This window comes from Xiphophorus hellerii, chromosome 3, assembly GCF_003331165.1.
Source record: "Xiphophorus hellerii strain 12219 chromosome 3, Xiphophorus_hellerii-4.1, whole genome shotgun sequence".
Taxonomy (NCBI): Eukaryota; Metazoa; Chordata; class Actinopteri; order Cyprinodontiformes; family Poeciliidae; genus Xiphophorus; species Xiphophorus hellerii.
In genome coordinates this window covers 15,217,735-15,243,913 of record NC_045674.1, presented here as the reverse complement: position 1 = coordinate 15,243,913, position 26,179 = coordinate 15,217,735, and the positions used below count along the sequence as shown (strand labels likewise).

The window sequence follows — 26,179 nt, the reverse complement described above, 5'->3', positions numbered from 1 at the left end:
TAGTCTTTTTTAACAGATGCTAAGTTATTTACTTATTTTCAGGATAAATAAATGTAGTTGTTTTTTTTTATTAGCTGTGCAAGCCAGATTCATTGGAATAATAGAATTAAACATTTGGAACAGCCATTCAATGTGTAGTAAGTTTCTAATAGATCTATCTATTAAATGTAAATATTATATAAGCATACCATTGCAAATGAAAGCTTGATTTTAAGTAACTAGTTGATAATACTATAATTTATTGAGATGCACCTGTAGCCACTTTAAGTTCACTGCAGGCAGTAGGTTTAGGTCTGTTGTAGTAAAATATTCTGGCCAGTTGAAGAGAAAGGTTTAACTTCATGTTAACTCCCTGCCTGTCCAGCAGACTATTCCCTTGCTTACTTCTTATTCCTTCCTACTCTGATGCAAACTCCTGTCCACACCTGTAGGTCCAAGTATTTTTTTCTCCTCTGCTCTTTTTTTCGTCATATCTAACTGGTTCCAGAGCTATAACTCCCTCTGCTTATCATGCTCTTGCACCCATTCATAGATGCTCAGGTGAATGCACAACCAGGCAACCACACACACGCCCACCCCCGCACACACAAATAGGATTAAATTACGATTTTGTATTCACTTGAACTCTTCTCTTCCATCTTCTCCTCCCTCTGCCCGTTTTTCTTCTCCTTTTACCTTCCTTACGAAGGGATTTGGACGCTGACTGAAAAAGGATGCTGAGTTACATCCTAACACATTTATTTCTAATTAGCATATCATCGTAGTGACAGTTGAATTCGGCAAAAACAAGCATAGTAAACATCTCACTGGTTTTAATTACCTTGCAAACCCCCATTGTTCTATTTCCAAGACGAGAAAACATACGCTTGCATTTAGAGCATCTTCTTTTGATTAAAAAGCTTCTTTTATTTGTTAAGCAGCGTCTCTCGTTTAAGGATATGACAGTTACCAACACTGCTGGGCTGATAAGGTGTTTTTGTGGTGTTCACATGCATAATGAGTTGCTTCTCCTGTGGTGCTGCCGCGCTCTCCACTGAAATGTAGGTCAGATGCACCAGAGACTGTAAATTGCCTGCTGTTGTGTATTTTTTCGTGTGTGTGTCCCCTGCCTTCCACCTGTATGCCTTCAGGGGAAGAGCCCAGACCTGCCTGACCTAATATGGGATTTTATTGGAGCAAGAGAGTGGGTGATGCTTTAGTGAATTAGAAAACAAATGAGGAGATGGAGGAAACAGTTTGTGTCAGTGCAATAAAGCCTGCTGCAATGAACAGGGTGTTTGTTGTCATTATTTCTGCATTTATACAGATTGCAAAATCTGATTCACAACCGAAGAAACAGGTTTCAGATTTATTTATTTTTTTAGTGTGAAAACAGGTGGAAACTTGTCCTGGATGGCAGCACCCAATCTCTTCTCCACATTCTGTAATGCAGTTTTGGCTGAGGTTGTCCTGACCTCTCACTATTTCAACTGTCTGGATCTGATCGATCATTAAGTCATGTCTGTCCTCTTGGTTAACCGAGAAACACTGTGACCTTCTTATAAAGATGATTATATATTTTTATGACTATCTTCCTGTCCAAAACAGCTATTTTCATACACTTCTGATAAATATGGCAATTTCTTTTTTATCTCAGAAGTTGCTCTTTGCCAGAACCAAATCACCAGGACAAGCTCGCCTGCAATTAATAAAGCAAACAAGATGCTCAAACACGCTGAGTCAGTAGAAGGAACAGATTGTTTTTATTCAAGTCAGTCTGATCAGCTTTCTCCTTCTCATTTGGTTTGCCACAATGCTTTGCACAGGTATTCATACTCCTTTTTCACTCCTTTTTATACTCATTCTCCTATTGCATAGGTATTCATACTGCTTTTTATTACAGGAATGTTTTTTCTGTGTAATGGAAAATTTTATAATGTGCTCCTCCTCTTATCTTGAGACTGGTCAAGCTGCTCTCCAGACCTCTGCAGTGTCACATAACAGCAGGAGGTTCTTGGTCCAGGATACTATCTAAGTGTAACTTCCCCAACCTAGAACTTATCTGCCCTCTTTAGCATTAAAGAACAACCCCATTTCCTTAACAATAGACAAATGGCAAGAACATCTGTGTTGGGCTCCACAGAATCCCTGGTACATAACGATCAGGGATTAGGTTAGGGTTAGGGTTACCCTTGCCCTTACCCTAAGCCTCAGAGATTTATTACAGAACATTATTGGACAAACAGCCTCATAACAGACAGGTCAGGAAGAAAGTTGTAGAGTATTTACAGCAGGGTCAGAAATAATATCTAAAGCTTTGAACATTTCATGAGTAAGGCACAGATGCAAAACTATCAAGACATGGTCATCTACCAGAACCCACTGAGCAAGGACAGTATTTAGAAGAGGCAGCAACCAAGAGGCCAGTGGTAACTCTGAGGGAGTTAGGGAGATCCATATCTCAGGTGGAAGAACTTATTGGTAGTACTAATTGCCATGTATTCCACAAATGTAGATGTAAATACAAGAAGAAATCAACTGAAAGAAACAGAAGAAGTCCCTTTTGTTGTTCTTCACTAGTCCTGTAGGGACACAGCACACTTATGGAAGAGGGTTCTCTGACCAGGTCAGACCAAATTCTAGCTTTTAGACATAGATGTAAAAAATGTGTTACAGAACATAACGTATTTGATGTATATAAACAGTACCTAGAACACGCCATCCCTATTTTGAAGTACTGTGATGGCTGCATCATGCTGTTGAGATGCTTTTCCTCAGCACTAATAGGGATGCTGGTGATAGTTGATAGAATGTTGGATGGAGTTAAACTCTGGGTAATGTTGAAAGAAAATCTAATAAGGGTTGCAAAACATTTGAAGCTGGGGTGGAGGTCCAGCTTCCAGCAGGACAATGACTGACATGCTGTCTGAGCTACAATGAAACAGTTTAAATTAGTAAAGTAATGCCCTAAATCTGTCAAAACGAAAGTCTTAGCACATAAAAAATGTAGTTTTGGAAACCATTTATTGTCATCCATATATCCATTGACTATGCCTTGCTTGCATGCAGCCTCACCATGTATCATCTTCCTCAAAACGTACTATCAGTCATTCCTTTATGTTGATCATTGCAAGCTTATTTTGAGAAGAACTGAAGTTTTGCCTAAAAATTAGAAAAGGTTCACATGGTGTGAAGCGCTATATCTGCTACTCTGTGACCAGGGGTGTAAAAGTTTGACCACTTCAGATCTTTTTGACTCTTCAAACATCTGCTCATAAATGTCCCCACATGCCCAGAGACATTCACAGCATCCAGGCTATTTAAGCCACATAGTCAGAATAATTCATGCAGGAAATGACCACAGACAGGAATGATTAATTTCAGGCTCTGGCAAACTGACATGACTGATTGTGTTCACCGGGTCACCTGACTTTTAATGTTCACTGCCGTTCATGGGAAGCATCCATCACAGTGACCCTCAGTCCAGCAAAAGGGTGTGTGGGCGTGTGTGTGTGTGTGTGTCTTGTTAAGCTTATGTTTATTAATTTATCAACTGTGTGATGTTAGTGCAAAAGGGACAGCTACTTTCTGAGATTATATTCAGCAGAACATACTCCTCCCAGGGCTCTGTGACTAGTTTCACCTTCCATAGTCTTATTCTTACACATATGTTTCATCATACTTGTCTTCTCTTTTTCTACTTGTACTTGTCCATCTATTTTCTGTCTAGATGTCTTCAATCTCCATGTTGAAGACTGTGTGACAGTGTTTTGCTTTGTTATAGTTACAGTTAAAAGGATCTTTTCACCCTGTAGATGCTAATAATAATCGAAGAAAATACATTTTGTAAGTCTCATGCTGTTTTTTAAAAAATGTAAGCAAAGAATTAGAATAAATTAAGAATATATTTGATAGACAGTCAAATTGGTTATCCATCTTTTCTTAAACAAAACAAAAAAGATCAAGTGGGTAAATTAAAGTGTTTTCACTCTATATTAAATTAATTATTAATATTTTTGTAAATCCGCACTACCACAATTATTATTCCCTAAACATTTTGATCAAAAAATATGACCAGTGTCAATTCTTGCACAAATGATGCCCTGTGAGTGCCCATTCTTCCTCTAGAGAACTACTCAAAGTAAAATAATGTTAATGCTTATTTTTATAATATACAATTTGCTACTTTTAAAACAACAATTAGATTTCATTAATAACTTTTATTGAAGTACAGAAGCTCAAGTAGTTGTAATACTATTTATTATCATTATTATTGGCAGTGGCAGTCTCAAATTTCGAAAAAGAAATTTGTTCTAATATTGCAATAAATAAATTCAACAAATAAATAACTTGTGACAGGAGACGTCTTCCTCCTCTGGACAAAGCTGACAGGTGTCTCTTCTGTGATATAATGGAGACCTGTCGGGGGGTCAGGCAGACCCACCAGCATTTACCACAGTTATTTATAATGTATAATGACTCTGTCCTTGGTGAGAGGAAGCTCAAACTGTGCGCTCAGATGAAATCACTGTTCACTGTGGTTCTATACAGGGTTTACCCCCCACTCAGCGTGGGAGTTTGCCCAGTTGGACTCAGTTGGAGGGGAGCTATTTGGCTCTAACCTTGATCAATTCTTGCTGCACTCAAAGAACCTATGTTCCACATCATTTTGTACGGCCTTGTCATTTCTGCTTCTTGATTTTTCTCTCTCAATAGCTCTCTTTCATAACAAATTTAGATTTTTACCTTTTCCATTTTGCTAGATTTGATTCAGGGAGAAGAATGCATGCAGCACTGGAAAAAAAAACAACTCAATCCTCGCTTTTTCAGATTTCTCTGCCCTTCTTTATTGATCCTTTCATCCCATTTTAGGGTTCGGCTTCCAACACACACAGAGCCTGGCACACATGACCTCAGATTATCACCACCAGCTTGCTCTGCTGAACTACCAGAAAACAGAATACAACATAGATCAATGTAACCAACACAAATTACATTCAGGGGTAAATTATAATATCAATAAATATTTTATTCAATAATAAAAAAGCACGTGCATTTCAAACTTAATGAGAACAAAAACAAAGCGATTCCATGTTTATTTGGCTTATTTGTCTTCTATGGGCTTCATAAGAAATTGAGATGCAATCTTTACAGTTTAGCGCCCTCTGGTGACAAATTTATATACTTAGCAGCATCACCATCTTTAATCTGTGCTTTGAGAAGATCTCATTATTCTGTCCCCTCTGCCTTCCACTGCCGGCAGCTGGGTACAGATGTTGAGTCTTTTCTCAGGAAAGGTTGAGCCAGCTGCTTCAGCTGCACTCTCCATCTGAGACTCTGTCTGGGGTCAGCTTCATCTCCTTTCACAGCTGCTCTCTGATGTCCAGGAGACCCTGCCATGCCTGCAGGCCGCCTGGTGTCAGCGAGGACCAGATCAGGCCTCCTGTAATGTGATGACGATGTGCTCAGACCTCACAGCGTCTCACAGGCGTCCACAGAGAAGGGAGCAGGAAAACGATTCTCAAACTCTTTATAGTAATCATGGAGACTAGAAGGTTTATTTCCTTCTAATAAAATCTGATGTTTGGAGAACTGAATCTGCTCATTCATCCTCTGGGATGAGTTTCCTGGACATGTTTTTGCAGCCAAATCATGTCAGGAACTTGAGGATCTCTATTATAGGAGAGAAACGGGAGCAAAACCATCTCTATGGGCAGTTTCATCAAATTAATCAATTTCATCAAGTTCCTCAACAATAACTCAAACACGTTAGCTGGAAAATAAACTAACTTCAAATAGTCCAAAATCAATACAATACTTAACAGTCTCAGCTGGAATATTTTAAATCTTTAATATGTTCTTATATTTGTGTTAACACTTAAGCACTCTGAACTGCAAACATCAAGGAATTTATTTATGCTTTTGTTTGAGAAGCAAGAGAACATTTCACTGTCATCAAAATGCAAGAAATGTTATTTATGACCTGAAATAAACTGAGGTTATATGTTAAATATTCACATAACTCTACCTCAACATCCCTGACAGAAAAAGACATAAAGCAACTGAACAAATGAAGAAACATATACATTGACATCAATATTGTTTTTATATTAAATTTAATATGATGTGAACTAAAAACTACTGTGGTCACTACAGCCATTATCTACCTAAAAGGATGATTGAAATGTCACAAAAAACAGTAAATACATCATAATGTCCAAACTCTTATTCTCATTTCCTTTTATACTATTGCTTTTCCAGCTTTCCATAGCAGCATCAGTTTTTCAGTGATTGTGAAGGTAAAATCTGTTTATAAATCCTTATTTTTGATCTTATACAATTTTCTACTGTTATAAAGACCTAAAGTTTGGCTTTTACACAAGTTAAAATCCAGAGAAAGACATGCTTGAAATGTCACCAAGTATAATAAATCTCAATACTGTATAGTTTCCCCTTTTTTAATTGAATTACTGAAATATACTTTTTGAATGGCTGGTGCACTTGTACTTATCTAGACCTTCAATGACTATTAAATGTACTTGACAGCAAATTGTTAGATGGGCAATCAGGCAAAAGATGAGTGGATGTTGACAAATGTATTTGATATAAATCCAGTTATTCACTCAATAAAGAACACCAGTCACCTTTCCCATGATTTTATTAACAAGTTGTGTCCACACAACACAAACAAATAAGCATAGGCAACAATGAAGTTATCATTGAATAATTCCCCCCAAACCTTAACAGAAAGGTGCTTCAAATATTCACATTCCTTCTGAACTCAATTCCCTTAATTTCCACAGGAAGTTGAAGGCTCAAACCTACAGCTACACACCTCATTTTTATTTAACATATCACCTCGGGGCGCTTCGTTTCACAAAGCAAGGCTTTCCCCATAATCAACCCTCAAGAGTGATGACAGCATTGAGATATTAATGCCAGTATTTCTCAAGGCTGTTACATAAAACTGCAGCAAAGATCATCTGTAGCGTCATCTGCAAACTCGCCATTTCTTAAAAACAGCTTTAGAGTTTTCGAACAAGATCTGCAGGAATCCATTTTGTTGGGTAGCCAAGTCGCATTACTAAAGATCAATTTCCCATGAATGTGTGGCTTAAAGCGATAAATTCAGACCCAGAACTCCAAATTAACAGCACCTCTCATCACGAGGAGCTGGTAAGCTGGCAGTGGGATTCAAGACCCGTCAAAGCATAAAAAGCAACAAACTGGATGACAAACGTGAAATTATTTCAACTTGTGAATCCCAGATTTATTTAGAGAGAACAATTAGAAGATATTAGGTGTTTGAGGGATTCCAGCCGGGCCCGTTACTTCTTTTACACAAACTGTTTCACATGATTTATTCCTGTTGTCTCCTTTCCTTTTTCCCACGTTGCATCTTTGGCAGCGTCACTTGACGTCCATCAAGTTCTCCTTCTCACCTCTGCAGCCAGGTTTGGTAACACTAGTGCTGTTTTCTCCTGAAAGAGCATCCTGGATGAAATGGAAAGGGGAGGAAATTAGTCAAATAATCCATTTCAGTTTGAAACAAAGAGCCATAGTTACATAAGGATAAAAGAAGTATGTAAAAAAAATATTTATATAAAACCCAGTCAAAGTGAGTCATAACAGGTACTAGCTGTGATGATCTGCTTTTTTTAGACTGAACCACTACAAAACAAGCATGACTCTGGTGTCAAAGGTTGAGGCTGCACCCATGCAGATCAGAAAGAGGCTGTTAGTTACCATGGCAGCAGAACGCATGATAGAGAGGGAGAGAGCGTCAATAAAACAAACCTCGACCTTCGGCTCATTCACTAAATAAAGTCATAATTTCTTCTTCTGGCTCAAGAGTCACGCAGCAGTTAATCCACTCTTTTTTCCCCCCACAAATTAAACTAACCAGTAGTGAGCTTAAAGCTACAGCAGAATGAAAACAGAATTTGTTTGTGCTTGTAGTTGATTGTGCAGAAATGGATCAATAGTGATGAATTCCTCACACCAAGCACCAACAGTTACTGTTTGCCTCGATAGACACCCTGTTCACGGAGAACATCATGAAAGGGCAACACAAAGGCAAAGGTGGAAAAGTTAACCACAGCACAACCTGAAAAATGGAGGAGAATAATCTTAATTTTTCTAATAAAAATCTAAAAACTGAGGCATAAATCCCTGGTATTTACCTACTTTTACTTTGGATTATACACATTACTTAATAAACATAGCTTCTGTGTATTATTCCAGTTTATTCTTAACTTAGAAGTCAAAAGGTTGATCTTAAGCAACCTGGGAGATGAGGTCATGGTGTTAAATCACAGCATTTAAAGTTAATGGAGTGACGCCTGTGGGTGTAAGTTAAGGCAACTTCCTCATTGGAAACGTCATGGCTTAAAAAAAATACTCCAAACAATACTTTTATTGCCATTATAATACATATCGCAACCATGGTGTCAAATTTATGATCTACACGACTCATCACAGAGTAATCTTTGAAAAACACTGTGAAGCACATGCGAGAACAAAATCTGCTTTGTTGTGAACACACAGCACTCCAGGATTTCAGAAACAACCTGTGTCGAGTTGAATAAACAAGTACAGGTGATTCGATCAAGCAAAACTGAAAAATAAACACCTTGCTACACTTAAAATGGTTGTTTCTGTGATTCTCAAATAGTTGACTGTAACATGAAGGGGATTTTCCAGAAACAGAGCTTTTGGTGGTCTCTCTACCTTCTGTCAGGCGAGCTTTTCCTCCCGTCGGCTGGCAAAGAACTGTGGAGCAGCCGACACACAGCACTACTGTCTGAGCGTGGCTGAATACTGTGGTGATCTTGTAGCAACCTGCAAAATGCACAAAAAAACCCCACTAAGAAACACATCATGGAGGTGTTGAGCTAAACGAAAGAAGGAGCTGCTGCTATGTGACGAACGTAATGGCTGACTACTGGTGTCCATGCAGCTGTTTGTGTAAGCGAGTCAAGTGAAATCTCGTTCGTAAACAACCGCAAAAGTCACTTTCTGCCTTTTTTGACACCCCGATCACTACAGGTTTAGAGAAAGGGCAACACATAAAGGCAAAATGTACTCGTATTATTTAATACATTTCTTTTAGATTACAGATTATTGACTATAACTCGTAGATTAACGCACACCTGGACATTTGACATCCATGAAGTAGGAGTTAGGACTCTGCACAAGCCGTTTTTTCTTGTGCCTCCTCTTTTCCTCCTCAGAACTGGGGTGCAACAAATCTTTTGCGAGCTGGAAAAAAGACAGGATAACTTGTTAGAAAGTCACATAAAAATGACTTAAAAAGCAACAGCAATCATGTTATTTCTTAAATGATTTGAGAACAAGTTGAAAAGTACAGGAAATAGCTTTTATGACATGATTACACAAAGGCAAAGAGTGTGACCTGAATACAGGTTTCACTTTAAGGAACCATGAGAGAAGTAAAGCAGAAATGGTCAGAAATAAATAAAGGTTACAGCAGTAAATAAATTTACATTTCTGGGAGGGGAAAAAAAACAAAAACCTATAGCTGTCTCAGATTTTATTTCTAAAATGTGAGAGCATGTGTTTTGAAAAATCTATATTTAAACAGACAAACCATGGTTGGGCTTTAGTATTAAACCACAGAACCAGTTTAACTCTTTTCTACCTAAATCTGATTTAAAAGGCATTGGAGAAGGGTTTTAGACGTGTTTTAACCGATCGTGTTGTTTCTCCCTCCGACACGTGTTCTCGCCATATTGCCTAGCTTCACATTTCCACATTTACATTAAAGCAACACGAAACAACTAACCAAATCACACAAAAAACACAAATGTCAACCCCAGTACCGTCTTCTTGCAAGGTAAGCCTTCTCTTTATATCATGATAATAACTTTACAAACGGTATTTTTTTACTTACGGGCATGTCTGCGGGTTTCCAGCAAAGACTCGCTGCAGAAAGGAAAAGAGAAAAACTCACGTTGGTCACGTACCGGAAACTGCTGGCTGATGGGAGAAAAAAAAAGAAAACATGGTTACAGTCAACGTAACATTTTTTTAAATTCAAATAGGTATAGAAAATTGGCAACATTAATGTTAATAATAACCTATGTTACGAAAGTTTTTTTACTATCTAGTAAGATTTCCCCGAAAAAAAGCGGCAGAAAAAAATCTTGCAATTAAAAAACAAGCAATCTATAGTATTAAGGAGGCAAGAAAAATAATTATTCTTCATCATTCTTGATTTATTTCATTTAGTAAAATAAATATAATTCACGTGTAAAATAAAAATAAGGTTTTAGCAGAAAGTGACTCAATTTTTGTTACCTGCAGGGGACGCTATGTTATTCTGGACTTCAGATGTACAGTATATAAGCCATGATTCTGTCACATATGAATTATTGTATGACCATATGGACACAATAGGAAGTGGCGCATTCCAATGAATATAAAGACTGTATAAAACAAGTGTTATGAGTCCTGGAAAAATATGTTTCTGCAGAATAAGTATTTTCTTGTCTTCAGGAAAGTAGGATTAAGTACTTGGATATGATGTTTCTGCCCATAAGCCTTTTAATGTTTTTACATTTCCGTTTTGTATTAGTTCATTTATTTTTGTTGTCTTTCATTCTCAATGATTCTATCTGGGGAAAGTCTTTCTTGAAATTTTCCATGCAGGCAGAACTAAAATGTCTTTATCTCAAGACGTGAACCTACTGCTGTCTAAGTAATAGCCTAAATTAATCAAGTTCTACATTAAAGTTTTGCTGTTAGAACTGAGCAGTAAACTCTCATACCGTATAAATTTTGTCAGTGGACAATTGGACATATTTTATCACCATTGCACGCAATGTTAAAAATTCTTTTTGGGAAACAATTTAATGTTTCTAGTGGTTTATCTTTGACTGGAAAACCTTGAAGTGTGAAACTTGTAACGTTTCTCTCTGCCTTGTTATTCCAGGAATAAACAGAAGTTCTATTCAAGTGGCGCCATCTAACGTCCGGTCAGTAAAAGTTGGTCACTCCCATAAATCACTCCCACTCTACGTAATTCTCCCAGCCAAAGTGGAATTTGGGCCGAGTTTTTTTTCCCCCTACAGCCTGAAAACCACGTAGCGTTTCCAATGTGTTTGTAAACGGTAGGATTTGGATACTTTTAGTGCAGAAGAATAGTTTCAACAGCTCAGGCGATGAAGGTTTGAGCTTAAACTTGCATTGTAAACTTTGGATGGAGTTTGTTGTCGCCCAGTCCAAACTAAGCACTGAGGCACTGAGGGGGATCGGAATTTACCGGTGAACAGGCTGGGAGGGGGAAAACGAGAAAAGAAGATTGGCAAACTTTCTTTTTTTTTAAGAGACTGCATAAATCTCCCCCTCCTCCTCTTCCTTCTATCTGGGCTCCAGCCATGGCGAAAAAATACGATTTCCTCTTTAAGCTGCTGCTGATCGGGGACAGCGGAGTGGGTAAAACATGCCTCATCATCCGTTTTGCTGAGGACAATTTCAACTCCACATACATCTCCACCATCGGTACGTGAGAATAATGTTTATTTAACTGCAGCCTGTCTGCGCCAGCGCTCTGAAACTTGAGTTATGAGCTGAATAAATGTTTGCTGACATTTCATAATCCGTTGTTTGATTCCGAACGCTGTGCAAACGGGTTTCTCAAACTACTTTCATGTCTCAACTAGTCTCCACTTTCTTTCTCATATTTTCCTCTTCTTTTCTTCTGTGCTTTTTTCTTTTTTTATATATACCACTCCATGTTGCATCCCATATCTGAGCTTAAAGCTCACTTTTCAGGACCTGTAGGTGTTACTTTCCAGAACTTGCTGAGGGTTCAGTGGAACTTTCCTGTATCTGATGAGGTTTCATGGAACCTTCTTGGAACCTTGAAATGTACCAGCTGCATTCATACAACTTCTTTCAACTCTGCAAGTTCTATGGGTTTACTTGGCACTTTAATTGAACTTTCCTCAAGCAGTATTAAGTAGTACTTACTCTGTACCTTCATGTGGTACTTTTTCTGGAATCTGGTACACAAGTAGCTTACCATGTAATAAGTAACATCCATGAAACTTGCTAGGAACTGTCATTGAACTTTCATAGAACTTACCAGTTGGTTTCATTGAACTTTCCTGAAACCTATTTGGTGGTTGGTTGCATGAAACCTACCTGAAACCTTAATAGGACTTTTAATGAACTCATCAGGTACTTGCATTGAATCATTATATAGTGTTAAGCACTATATAGTTAAGCATTATATAGTGTTAAGTTGTCAATGTTAAGCATTGACAACTTATCAATCACATCCATGGAACCTTCCTTAGCAGGACCTTTGTTGAATTTCCATAGAACTTACCAAGTACTGACAAGGAACTTAACAAATATTTTCATAAAACTTACAAGCTTCCTTCATGGATTTTACCAGGTACTTCACAGACCTGTCATAGAACAAACCAAAAGTTTAAAAGGACTTGCCATGTTTTTTTTACATGGAAATTTAAAGGCACTCACCAGGTACTTTCATTAAACTTCTAGGTAACGCAACTCAACTCTCATGTAACCTTCATGGAACCTACCAGACATTTTCATTTAACTTTAATTTAAAAAGACAAAGAACTTTCCGGCCGCTTTAATGAAACTTATGAAGTACTTTAATGGAACTAGTTAGTTAAAGATTGCTTTTAAGTAGAAACTAAAATGAATTCTAGTGTTTATTCTGTTTAACTAATTTTTTTTTCATGTTCTTACTTAATGAGCAGTCTCCCCCCCCCCCCCTATCTCTCCCTTTACTGATCTCATTGCTCTCTCTGAAGGGTCCACCCAGCCTCATTCCTATCTCTCTTACCATCTCTGCATTCCCAAAAGAGCCGCTGGCTTTCTGGCATGCAGAGTTTAGTGCTGGACAGCCCCCTCCCTGCTGTCTGTCAGCTTGTCCATCCTCAAAGGAAAAAAACAATTCATGCCACTTTCCACCTTATCAATATTGTGTGCAGTGTGTGTATGTTTGACTTCCTATCAGGGGTATTTTGCTCATTTTGTCTCTTCCTGTCCTCTTTTTCTTTATCTCCCAGGCATTGACTTTAAAGTAAAGACAATTGAAGTGGATGGAAAGAAAGTGAAACTACAAGTCTGGTAAGAGGTGTCACTGAGGTGTTTCTTTGTTTTGTGATGTGCTGAAGTCAATAACGACATACTCTTTTAAGATGTACGATTCACTTTGAATGCAATGTTTTAAAAATATATATTTTTATGAGTCCTGCACATGTATCACTGTATGTTTCTGACTTGAAATGCTTCGATTCATTGGTGCAGGGACACAGCAGGACAGGAGAGGTTCAAGACCATCACTACTGCCTACTACAGGGGAGCCATGGTGAGGACTGCACACCTGTAGAAGCTGCAGGCTGGATAACTTGCTGCATGTCTTCACTTTGTGCTCATTTTATATGTTGTGATTGAACACTTAAATTGTCACTCTTCTGCCAGGGCATCATTTTGGTTTACGACATCACTGATGAGAAATCCTTTGAAAACATCCAAAACTGGATGAAGAGCATCAAGGAAGTGAGGCTGTTTCCATTTCCATGAGACTAAATATTGTAACTGTTGCTCCTTGATAACTTTTTGTCATCAGAAATTATTCTGATTCCAACAAATTCATTATTACAGGAAAACAGACTTTCAAAACCTTTAAAAATATAGAGAAAAGTGCACAGTGCATCATGCACTCACATTAATAACTTCTTTTTTCATTGTGTATGAGATTCTAGTTCATGGCCAAATTGTAGTAAAAAATAGGGAAACAAATTTACAACAAAATAGCTTTATTGAAAATTGCATTTCAACTTCTGCACAGTAAAACTGTGTTACTACAAAGAAGATTTTTTTAGTCAAGTTTAGGGTAATAATTCCTGTATTTTTCATTACAAAATTTAGAGTTGGAAAATGTCAGCAGGTTGCAAGTAGAGTGTTATAAAGATGATACTTAAAAAATAGTCTGACTTGATATGACAGTGCGGCCAAAATAAACCAAACTTTTGCATAACATAGTTTCAAAAATGTTATTGTATTTTATTATAAAATAACTTTTTTTGTCTCTTTTGCTGCCTCCAAATTTACATTAAGCACTCTTTACATAGAAGAAATGGTTGGTCTATAGGCAGTAACAATGACCATCTTATTTAAAGCGTGCACTAAAAACAGAGCATATATTGAACAATATCTAGCCAGACGAACTATGTGCTATACAGTATATGTGTGAGAAAGATTTCAATGTAAGCTACAATGCCTTGCAAATATATTTCTCTCTTTAAATTTTTTTCACACTGTGAAATTGAAGGAGAGTTATTCCAGACAAAATGTTTATTGCTTAAAACACAAAAACAGAAACAATCTTCCAAAAAAATTGAACTATCTCTTTAATTTGTTTGGTAAAGCTGATACTTGTTTGCAGTTTCTGACTGAAGCTCTATATCTTGTCACAATAGTCAACTTTTCACCTTACAGTTCACTTGAAAGTTAATAGTTTTTTCAAAACAAGTGAAAAGGTGACCGTAACTGGGATGGGGGTTGACTTAAACTGAGAAGACGGAGCAAAAACGATCTGGGCGGCCTACTATTAAAATTGAAGAAAACTAAAATCAAAAGTCTTGCTTTGTTGCTAAAGAAACCTCAGAAAGATTTAAAGGTCTGAGTGGCATTTACTTACACAACAATGCACTGTGAGTGCTGCACTATCAGAAGAGACTCTTTCCTCCACACTGTAAAAAAAAACGGCCTCATTTTACGGTAAAAAACTGGCAGCTGAGTTGCCAGAAGTTTACCGTCTTTATACGGTAAAAGTCTGGCAACCAAAACTGCCATTTTTTTACCGTATTTCTAAAATACGGTAAAATTCTGGCAACCAAAGCTGCCAGTTTTTTACCGTATTTCTAAAATACGGTAAAATTCTGGCAACCACAGCTGCCAGTTTTTTACCGTATTTGCTAAATGCAGGATTTCACCGTATTTTTGAAATACGGTAAAATTCTGGCAACCACAGCTGCCAGTTTTTCACCGTATGTTGTAAATGCAGGATTTTACCGTATTTTTAATATACGGTAAAATTCTGGCAACCACAGCTGCCAGTTTTTTACCGTATGTTGTAAATGCAGGATTCTACCGTATTTTTAAAATACGGTAAAATACCGTACTTCCTAAAATATTTTAAAAAAAATAAAATGTGGTTTTGCCGTAGTAAATACGGTCATGCTGACTGAGGCATAATATCTACATGAGTGAAAAACACATCCAGACTGTATGATATATTGACATTTTATTGTAAACCCTCCCCCCCAAAAAAAACTTATGGTAAATTACTGGTCTCTGTTCCTACCAGAATTTTACCATACAAATTATAGTACAACAACCAAGGAAGTGTAACTTGTCAAGCATTTCTATACAGAAAGTTATAAAGAAAATAATTTCTAATTAAACAAAAATACAGATTACGAGTAATCCACTTAAAGAAACAATTTCTATTTAAAAAGTCAAGTTAAAAAAAGAACTGATTCTATTTTATGTCCAGTTTCCTCACGGTATTACTGAGATCTGGAAAACAAAAACAAAACAAACAGTATGTGTCCACATAAGAGATAACATATTGTAGAAGACAAAATGGTGATAAAAGGATTCTTGTTCTGGGTTGAGAGTCACAAGTCGCTGAGATCAGACGTTGCTCAGGATGGTTGTAGTCTTCCCAGTCACAGGTTGAAATTGAGACTCGCATGTTGTCAATCGGGTGTTTCCTCTCTGCTGGAAAACAAAAAGAAAAAGTTAGAAAGATGCACTACATGAACATCTTATTCGCTTAAATGTTTGTTTCACCTTTGTTGACTTGCATATGGACACAGGTACTTCAACCAGGTGGTGTGATCATTTCTGACTGAAAATTCAGTAGTTAAACCTTTGTTTGTTGTCAACAGGTGTGATCCTCTGGTCTGCAACCAGACAAAATACACAAACTAAAAACAAATATAACTGTTTTAGGCAATTTATGAAATAGATACTCACCATTTATCTGAGTCTCATGAAGGCCAATAGGTTGTCTTCAACCATTTATGTAAGTTACATTTCCTGCAAGCTAGCAGAAACAAAGCTGTAAATGTGAACACTTTTCATACAGGCAAACAAATTGATACAGCTGAGACAATTTATGCTAGGTTAGTTTTTCTCAGTCACTTTTGGTGCATTTCTCGAGTCATTGTTGGCATTTACAAAACAGTAAGCGCATTTCTCAAAACAATTTGTAGAAACAGGAAAAATAGCATTTGTTTGCTTTCAAAATCCTTAGTTCAGCTCTTAAAATCCTGTCTGTTAACATATCAGTGACTCAAAATAATAAGTTATAGTCTCTCTATGTACAGATAAGACAGTCAAATCGATTAGTCATGAGAAGAGACTACAAAAGGATCATTTACGCCAGTGTTTCTCAACCCTGGTCCTCAACGCCCCCCTGCTCTGCATGTTTTAGATGTGCCTCTACTCCAGAACAGCTGATTCAAATGATTGGATGACAATCAAGTACTGCAGAAGCTTGTTAATCATCCAGAGATACAATTCAGGTGTGTGGCAGAAGGGAAATACCTAAACCTGCAGGACAGGGTGACGCTGAAGACCAGGATTGAGAAACACTGATTTACGCTTTTGCTATAATTTATTCATGGACCATGCCATGGTGATTCAGAAAGAAAAAGACAGAAATGCAGAGAACAAAAAAAGTAGAAAAGGAGCCACAGGACAATCTCCTCAAGGAAAACTGTACAGTGCTGTAGAAATTACATTACATTTTAATTTCCATAGTCACTTTGTTCCTTAACTCCACTGAGGAATCTTTTTTCCTCAGTGGGGTTAAGGAATGAACAGTAGGGTGGGAGGACCTCCATCAGCATCATGTTGTGGGTCTCAGCCATGTCCTGATGTTGGACTGATGGAAACTGGCAGATGTCCTCAGCCTCTTCTGACTCTTCTTCTGCTTTCCTCCCAACTATTTCCTCCTCAGCCTCACTCCTCTTCTTCTCTCTGGCTGTTCACTCTGCCCAGATACTTGTTCATCAGTTCTCAGACATGTAACATTGTGTTGTGTTCTGACTATATAGAGCATAATGTTGCCAACTGATGGTTCACAAGATGCACCTCCAATCTGTTTCAGAAAACTGGTTGATCGTTGGTTGAGCTAATGGTTCATACACTGACCTGTTAGAGAAACTCAGGACTCACTTGGGAGCAATTTACCAATTCAGGACAGATTTAGAAAATAATAGAATATAAATTAATTAATATATGATTCACATTATGACAACTTTAAGACTTATGCATGTTAAGACTTACACAATGAACTGATGCTATTTTGGAAGTTGAGAATTCAACACAGACACGTTGTTGTCCTGTTGTCCTCATTTTCTGTATACACCCTTTATCCTCCGGGTCAAAATGACCCGTCTTCAATAAACCCCCAATATAAGCAGCTTAATTGAATTTTAAACACCAAATTCTATCTTGTATATTGTCACTCACCACAAAATGTGTGAATACTTGACTTTTCCCTCTCCACTTGAATTTCTATAGCTTAAGAAAAAAAATGTGCAAAATGAGTTTCGAATGCATTTTTATTCATCACAGTGACTAATTTTCTTTTACTTTTCTCCAGTGAACAAGAGGATGTACAATACAAAAATATGAAAAATAACATAACCCATTCAACTAATTGGCACATGTAGGGCAGTATGCAAGTGCACAGCCTTTGCAGATATATTTCTTACACCTGCAGCACACAGTATGTGTTTTACAGTCTGAGGGCAGAACTGACATCTCTTCCTCTTACTTGGCTTAGCTGAGGAAGTGGCTGTGGTAGATGGATCCTCAGGTTGATCAGGAGCTGCTGCACTCTGAATAGCTTTCACAACTGCTGCTGAGGCTTCTGTGTGGGGGACATGCTTCCTTCTTTCAATGAGTGGAGTTACAAGTGCCTTTCCTAGCTGCTCCAGGAACACCCTCTTCTTGTTGTGCTTATGAGACATCCAGGTTGGGTTGATCTCTATCCAAATCACAAAGGCATTGTAGGAGGACACATCAATGATGTTGTGGAAGATGACCAGGGGCCAGCGGGCAGTCATTCTTCTGCAGCTATATGCTCCAATCACCTTATCTAGGTTGTCCACACCTCCTTTGTTTCGGTTTTATTCCAGGATGATGATTGGCTTCCTGTCCTCACGGTCACTAATGTCGCCGTCTTTGTGCAGTGTGCTCAGAAGAACTACATTCTTGTTTTTCTTTGGGAGGTAGGAAACTAGAGTGGTGGTGGGTGTGAAGGCAAACTTTGAGGAGAAGACCTCTCTCTCCTTTGACCCAAGCAGTGCAGGTGGGAGCTCAGGCTTGTTCTTTTGAACTGTACCAACCATGGTGATCTTCCTCTTCAGGAGCTGCTGTCCGAGTTCATAAGAGTTGAAGAAATTGTCACATGTCACATTGTGACCCCTCAGTCCCTCTGTCACATCAAGCACAACTCGCAACCCCTGGTTCTTCTCTGGGCATCCACTGGTTGACTTCCCAGTATAGACTTGCATTTTCCAAGCATAGCTTGATTCAGAAGCCACCCATGACTTGATCCCATATTTTGCTGGCTTGCTGGGCATATACTGCCGGAAAGGACAACAACCTTTGGACAAAAGACATTAGCATCAGTGATTAGTATCAGTGTCACAGAAAACAGTCAAAGAAATCAATAGTGAAAATCACTTTTATTACAAATATGAAAACAGATTACCTCTAAATGGAACCAGTTGCTCATCCACTGTTACATCAGGCTCTGGATTGTAGAGGTAGGGCAACCGCTCCACCCACTTGTCCCATACCTCTCTTATGGCTGCAAGTTTGTCTGTCATACGTCTTGCTGGTCTTGATTCACGGTCATCAAATCGCATCAGTCTTGAGTAGGTGTGAAAGAGTTTGACTGGCATTGTGGCTCGGAAAATTGGCCTTCCACTCTCTGCTCACTTCTGCTACTGATTGATCTGAGACACAACTAAAACTTTGTAACATTTTATGGTTTGTAAATAACTCTGTGACCTTGATTTCAACTCCATTTGCCTCACGGGTCATTTTGACCTGAAGACCATCTTTGTACCTTTTTTTGTACAGCTTACATGGAAATGAGAATAAAAGCAACACTGAACTTTTTCTATTGTCTGGGCCAATCTAGGAAAAGTCTTAAAATCTCAAGTTAAAAAAATTACATTTAGGGGATTTTTTGGGGGGGGGGGGGGTTTAACACAGTGGCGGGTCATTTTGACCCGAGGACAACAGGAGGGTTAACATATTTTGATCAAGACGATAAAAGCAAATTACAATTATAAAAGCATAGAAGTGTACATAACCAGCTACATGATGTACAAAAGCAAAACTTGCAAAACTAATTGTTTTGATGTGCAGAAGTGACACAGTAATTTGAAGATTGAACAGGTAGTTTTAAGAATTTCAATTCTGTTCTGAGAGATGCACCCAAACTGAGAAAAGCTGTAAAATATTAATATTTAAATTCTCTTATCTTCAAATCCTTCAACTGTCATGGACCCAGTGACTTTAGTGCAAGTATTTTGGGTGTGAGAGTCAAGAGGTCAAAGGAAAATATTAAATAATATCTCTGATGCCAAGCTTTATACTTCTAAGTATTACCAAAATATTGAAACAAAAGCTAACATGTTCTTCAGAGATTTAACTTGCATGCATGAACATTTCACACTCAAAGTAATTCAAATTAATTATTGAACCAAACTTGGAAAAAGTTGCTTCTGCCATTAACAATAACTTTAAGCACATGTAGTCTGAAGTAGACCAGAAATATAATCTATGCAGCCGTTCCTACAGAAACATTAATGGAAGTGTTGCATCTGTGAAGATTAAATGTTCCATATAGTAAAAATATCTAGCTGCAGTGCATGTACATAAACAGCATGGCTCAGAAACTACACATTTCTTTGTCAGTTGGTTAAAGTTAGCTAACTTCAGTTGAAACCGTGAAAGGGACTCACCTGTGATGTGTTGCCCTTCTCCTCCTGAACGTGCAAAAATAGCAGAAATTTGATTTCAAAGACAGTAGCAGCATCTTGACAAGGACCAGGCCTACTGGGCTCTCAGCACCCTAGTTAGCAACCTTAGTTAGCACAGTGACTTTACTGTGTTGAGTTCAGGACACCACTACAGGAACAGAGTTAAAAGAATCTTGCTGCTGATGCTGAAGGATCAAGCAGCAATGCAAACTAGATAATTATTTGTTTACATGACAAATAACAGTCTCCATTTACTGTAAACCCTACTATTTATCACAATAACAAAATGAAAAACTCTCTAGACCAGGGGTCCCCAAACTACGGCCTGCGTCATTTGGTCTGGCAATGCCGGATCTGGCCCGCCTCCTCATACCAGAGAGCATTCAGTGTATTTTTTCATATATTGTATTTTCTGGTTTGTGGATTTCTCTTCAACCACCAGGGGGCTCTTGAGCAGATGTTAAACTAACTTTCCCTCAAATATATACTAGTCAGTCCCAGTCACCGTTTCACTCACGGTTTTTTCCATTTCCATTCTGGGTAAAAATCTATCTAAAAGCGACCGCGAATGTGTCGTAGTCAGCAACCCCCCCCCCCCCCCCCCCCCCCGTCGACAGTTTCAAAGACAGAACAGCCCCCCCCCCCCCCCCCGCCGACAATAAGTTTCTAAGGTATCTTTCTCCAAAAACTAAGACCGGCCCCCGAGCAGAGAAAGGAACAGCTATGTGGCCCTCGCAGGAAAAAGTTTGGGGACCCCTGCTCTAGACTATTCTCTACTAATAGCACAATATTTAAAACCAAGTGTGGGATTTGTGAAACTTCAATGATGGGTGACTTTACAACTTGTATGATTTTGGATAACACTAGAATTGTTCTTTATTGAAGTTTCACAAATCAGATAAAGGTTTTACAAATCCCACACTTGGTTCTAAATATTCTGATATGAGTTGAGAATAATCTAGTCCAGATTTGAAGAGTCTAGGTGTTGTAGTTTTTTAGCTAGAGTAAATTAAAGATGCTGATTGCAGTGAAAAATTAGGTGGAATTGCCCTTTAGCCATTTCCCAAATTGGAAGCAGCAATTGGAAACCAACTTCAGCTTCATTCAAGCAAGAGGGGCTAACATACAGTTCTCTTAATGTTAATGATCAAATGCTCTCATAAATGATGGTGGCGTTGGCTGTAGGAGTTTGCTTTGCAATCGGTGGATCGCCAGATCGATGCCTGGTCTACTGCTGAGATTTCAGTTTGGTGTATTAAAGGCATTATTAAAAAAGAAACCAAAATATCACACCAGCATTCTGTTCTTTGTAAAAAATTATTTTGCAGTCTTGTTTACGCTTTTACATTGTAGATCTAAACATCAGCAAAATTTGTAATTTTGGCTGATTGCTACTGTTAAGTTTAGGGTAATTAACTGCTGGCAATATTACAATTTTTTAAGAACTTTACAATTACTTATATTTTTACACTATATTTCTGTATTTTCTACATTCGTGACTGTCACAATTATTTAGGATATATGTTTATTCAGTTATGATAATGCCATGTATTTTCTACGGCAGTATAATGCTGTGAATATTCTGGTCAGTAACTGCTGGCATTTTACAATTTTTTACCGTAAATTTACTGACTTTCTTTGCAGTTTCGACTTACGGTAGTTCCATGTAATTTCTACGGTAATGCAATGTTTTTGGATACGACGGTCAAAAACTGTTGGTTTTTTACAGTTTTTTACCGTAAATTTACTGACTTTTTTTACAGTGCAGCCTCACCACAAAATTTAATACCGGAGTCAAACAAAAGATTGTCCAAACAGTAAGGGAACAAGTCACGCTGATTTATGAAGTTGCAATAAAAGTTATTGGTTACAACAACCAACAGTGTTGTTTGTTTGGATTAAAATGATACATTTGTATTTCATAAAAAGAATAACTTTACAGCTGGCATTTAACAGGAGAACTGAGCATGCGCTGAGCTTACTCTGCAGCAGGTATTTGATGTTAAATCACATCATTCTAGCTTTTTTTGCCATGTTGTTATGATTAATCGTTTATTTTCAGCTGACTACTTCTAATCAGATAACTACATCCTCTGTTTCACAGAATGCATCTGCTGGGGTCAGTCAGATGCTTATAGGAAATAAATGCGACATTGAGCCGAAACGGAAAGTGTCCAAGGAGACAGGAGAGAAGGTGAGGCAACTGATGTGACTATAATTAATGTCTACTATATAAATTTTGATGTTTGGCAGTAGCTTTGTATGGGTACTTCAACTCTTAAAGCATTTGTATTTTGTTGTGATTGTATGTGACTCAAAGTAACATGCATAAGTGGGAGAAAGATGATACATTTTCAGTATTTTGTACAAAGAAAAATTGCACCAGACTAAACATGTCAAGCACTTTGTATGTAAAGAACTGTTGACCTATCTTGTCTAACGGCTTTAAAGGTGCTTTAGATAAGAACCAGGATGTGGTTGTGAGTCATATTCTTTACTCTAATGTTGACAGCTGGCAAAGGATCACAGTATCAGGTTCTTTGAGACCAGCGCAAAGTCCAGCATTAATGTGGAAGAGGTGAGCCATAATGAATTCACCATGACTGGACACCTCACTGAACTTTTGGGCTTGTTTTATGTAAACGCTGTTAATATGCTGCAAAAGGTTAAATCTTATTTCCTCTGCTTCTATGTTCCATCTGTCTACTATGCAGTCTTTTCTAGCTTTGGCACGAGACATACTGCACAAATCCACCAAGAAGCCGGTATGTCCGTTCTTTTTTTGTTGTTGTTTATACATGTATTTCCTAAGAAAAAGTAAGAGAACATGTTTGTGACATTTAGCCCCTTTTGCGTTGGTGAACAGGGTTCGGCGGGAAAAGAGGTGAAAATCACCAGCAGTACAGCGAAACCGCCCTCAAAGTGTGCCATCCTCTAGAAGTGACATATGCTGTATATGCCACTATATATGCCACAGACGTTTAAGAGCACCATGCAGAAATGCAAAGGCTTTCTGTCTCCATCTGCTGGCCGAAACTGGTACAATACGTCCAAGTGCTGAGAGTTTATCCAAACCGTTGTTTAGTCCACAAGAATTTTAGCATGCCCAAATTAATTTATTATTCCGAGACATTTTGTTTTTGTGATTGTTGCCACAAAAAACATGCTGAAAGTGTCCAAATGCCTGAACTCAACATGTTCCATGTCTCCTGTGTCCAATCTAATTCTTCATAGCTTATTGCCACACTCATTATAATTCCTGCACTGGCACTGTTGTAATATTATCATTTATTCATCTGAGCACATGCTGTAGCAGCTTTCAGGAGTTTGATATTTCCTGAAAATCAGAACATTTCAGATCAAAAACGTTTTTTAAATTATTTTCTACCATTTTATGTTAAGGTCCAAGTGCCAAAATTCCAGTCGAATATGTTTAGGTATTTTAAATGTTGGAGCAGATCAGTAGAATAGAAATGTCTTTAGTTATTGGTTTAGTTTCTGGTCAGAGTTTACATGCATATATAAAAGCATATATATATATGCTTTTATATATATATAAAAGCATTGTCTTTATTTAAATAATTTGTTTGGGGGGTTTTTTGTCTTGGGGTGGAGAAATAACAAACAACTTTCATGATTTTTAAAAACAAGAATTATGTGAATAAGTTTGAATTCACACACACATGCACACACACATATATACTGTATATATACACATATATGTACTTCCCTGTACATACAATGGTTTCATTTGATCTAAACATGGCTTTTTAGGTCAGATGGACATGACTGTTTTCCTAAATACAAATTAAAACTGGTTTGTAGAAGGCCTACATCAGGCTCGTGACATCCAGACAGAACCATACCAGAAACTTGTTAAAGTACAGTAAGTTCAAACCAAGGCCTCCTGTTCTTGTATTAAAATGCAATCATTCCAACCTGAGGAGGAAAAATGCCTTAAATTTGTTATTGAAGTCCCAGAGATAACTAGGAATTTCTTGACATTCTGACATTTTGTTTTCTATAAATTTGCCATGCAAACACATTGTATAAATATCTTAAAATAAATATTAAGGATTCCCAAGTCGGCATTGTTTACTCCCTGAAAAGTAGATGACTGAACAAGTCATCTGCTCCATTTAACAGTCAACGAGAGTGTGTCATTAAATGTTAAAGCTCCTGATGACGTCCTGTTTTCCTCCCTTAGAGAATTTTTGAAATCTCTCTCCATAATAATAAATCCCACAAATGGAATCCAAACAAAAGCCGTTTGTCAAACAATCCCTGATTTACTAGCTGGATGAAGAATGTAGACGACATCAAGCAGAGATCTAGAAGTGCAATCTGAGAAGCTGAGGGAAGAGATGGAGGAAGGATGGGTGTTAGTAAGTGAAAGGACAGGATGTGAGAGATGTGGAAGTAGCAGAGCATGCATGTCTGAATTGATTGAAATGGGCTCGCCTTTTAACTGAAGTGCCTAAATGTTACCACACATTAGCTTCATCTGACGTGACTGTCTCCCTGCTCATGCAGTTTTTCAAATGCTGAAAGTCACTCCCACTGCAGGTGTTAATCATGGCAGCTTTGTTTTCTGCTTACAGACCAGAGCTCTTGAAAACCAGAATTTTTTTATTATTATTTTTTTTTTGTCATATTTGTTACACTTTTATTGTTTTGGATCTGAAACTGTAAGGACTTTACAGACCCGATTCTTTATTAATAAAAATCAAATACTATAAAAGTGCTCCTGGTTGTGATTGTTTTTAATTGCTTCTTCATGAATCGTGATTACTTTTTTGCACAGATTGTGTTAAATATAGTGTATTGTTTGATCTTAAATGGGACCGAAAGGTCAAGGTTTAAGCTGCTTTCAAAACCCAACAGAATTTTTTTTTTACGACGCCATTCAAAATTGTTTACAACCATTCACTTTTTCTACATTTTATTATTCTAAACAAATTAAGTTAAACAAAATACACCATAACAGAAAGTGATAATGTATCAGAAATGTTTTATAAATATATTTTTAAAAAGCAAACATTTAACTAAGAGCTTTAAGTATTTGCACATTCTTAATACTTTGTGGAAATACCTCTAAGAGGAATTAGATGAAGTCTTCCTCTAAATGTCTCTACAACCTTTACACATGTTTTGGGGTATTTTCTATTGTTCTCCACAGATTCACTCACTCTCAATCAGACTGGATGAGAACCTGTGAGAGCATTTTTTTTTTTTTTTTGTCTTTACAGGGATGTTCTATTGGGTCTCAAATACTCTATTTGAGCCATTCAAGCATGCTGACAGTGCTTTTGAAGGCCCTCCTTTGTTATCTTGGCTATGTGCTTCAGGTCATTGTGTTGACCCCGTAGTCTGGGGTCCAGAGCGCCCTGGAGATTTCTTCAAGAATCTCTCTATATCCAGTTGCTGTCATCTTACCTTCTATAGGGACTAAATGCCAATGCATTTTCTCCAGCAGGCAAATACTCCCACAGCCTGATATCAGGCTGTTGCAGATCAATCCAGAAGGAGACTGCAAAAAACTGTACCAGCAGGAGAACGATCCTAAATACTCAGGCAGAGCTGGAATCAAATCCAGACCTAAATTCACTTGAAATTATGTGGCGAAACTTGGAATTTATGTTGGAAAAAAGGGTCTCTGTCCAGTCTAATGATATTGATGAATTTCGATTGTAAAAAATGTTGTGAACAATGCATCCTTTTCCATTTCACAGTGATGCCTGTGTGGTGTTGTGTTGGTCCATCACATAAAATTTCATCAGAATAGACATTTGTGATTGTAACAGATAAAGCTGATGGTAAAATATTCAAGGGTTGCTAATAATAATAGACAGAAAACGGCTGGTAAAAGAACACTTTAAACCTTAAAGGAAAGAATCTTAAAAAAGAAAACATTTTTTTTATGCAGTATTTTTCTGTTTTTGTTTTTAAGTACCTAAAATCTGAATCTTTAGAAGCAAACATTATGTTAAACTCTTGAAGGGCTGACTGCAATACAGGCCTTTCATGAAGGACCGGCTAACTGCTGCTCGTTCCGTTTTACTGCAGAAGGTGCCGGATTCTGTCGCCATGGCACCCACGCCTCCTCCTCCCCAGCA

General features: G+C 37.7%; 2 protein-coding genes across 2 annotated transcripts; one reads left to right on the top strand and one right to left on the bottom strand.

The window, feature by feature from the left end:
• Nucleotides 1-6,619: 6,619 nt before the first annotated feature.
• Nucleotides 6,620-9,989, bottom strand: rps27.2 (ribosomal protein S27, isoform 2). The gene is made up of 4 exons (XM_032559350.1): nt 9,893-9,989; nt 9,132-9,240; nt 8,710-8,820; nt 6,620-7,473 (listed from the first exon to the last, which is right to left on the bottom strand). Exons 1-4 carry the CDS (start codon nt 9,896-9,898, stop codon nt 7,445-7,447), a joined length of 255 nt encoding a protein of 84 aa, XP_032415241.1. The 5' UTR covers nt 9,899-9,989; the 3' UTR covers nt 6,620-7,444.
• A 1,028-nt stretch (nt 9,990-11,017) lies between these two features.
• rab13 (RAB13, member RAS oncogene family) lies at nt 11,018-24,807 on the top strand. The gene is made up of 8 exons (XM_032559114.1): nt 11,018-11,502; nt 13,050-13,110; nt 13,291-13,351; nt 13,465-13,542; nt 22,168-22,257; nt 22,576-22,641; nt 22,778-22,828; nt 22,930-24,807. The coding sequence occupies exons 1-8, from the start codon at nt 11,379-11,381 to the stop codon at nt 22,999-23,001; spliced, it is 603 nt and encodes a 200-aa protein (XP_032415005.1). The 5' UTR covers nt 11,018-11,378; the 3' UTR covers nt 23,002-24,807.
• Nucleotides 24,808-26,179: the final 1,372 nt, after the last annotated feature.

Excerpts from the sequence above, each read along its gene's own strand:
- rps27.2 (XM_032559350.1), bottom strand. Across the intron at positions 8,821-9,131 it reads CATGGATGTCAAATGTCCAG|GTTGCTACAAGATCACCACA; the intron begins GTGTGCGTTAAT and ends TGCATTTTGCAG. Across the intron at positions 7,474-8,709 it reads AAAAGCTCGCCTGACAGAAG|GATGCTCTTTCAGGAGAAAA; the intron begins GTAGAGAGACCA and ends CATTTCATCCAG.
- rab13 (XM_032559114.1), top strand. The coding sequence starts at position 11,379 with ATGGCGAAAAAATACGATTTCCTCTTTAAGCTGCTGCTGATCGGGGAC. Across the intron at positions 13,111-13,290 it reads AAAGTGAAACTACAAGTCTG|GGACACAGCAGGACAGGAGA; the intron begins GTAAGAGGTGTC and ends TCATTGGTGCAG. Across the intron at positions 22,642-22,777 it reads CCAGCATTAATGTGGAAGAG|TCTTTTCTAGCTTTGGCACG; the intron begins GTGAGCCATAAT and ends TCTACTATGCAG.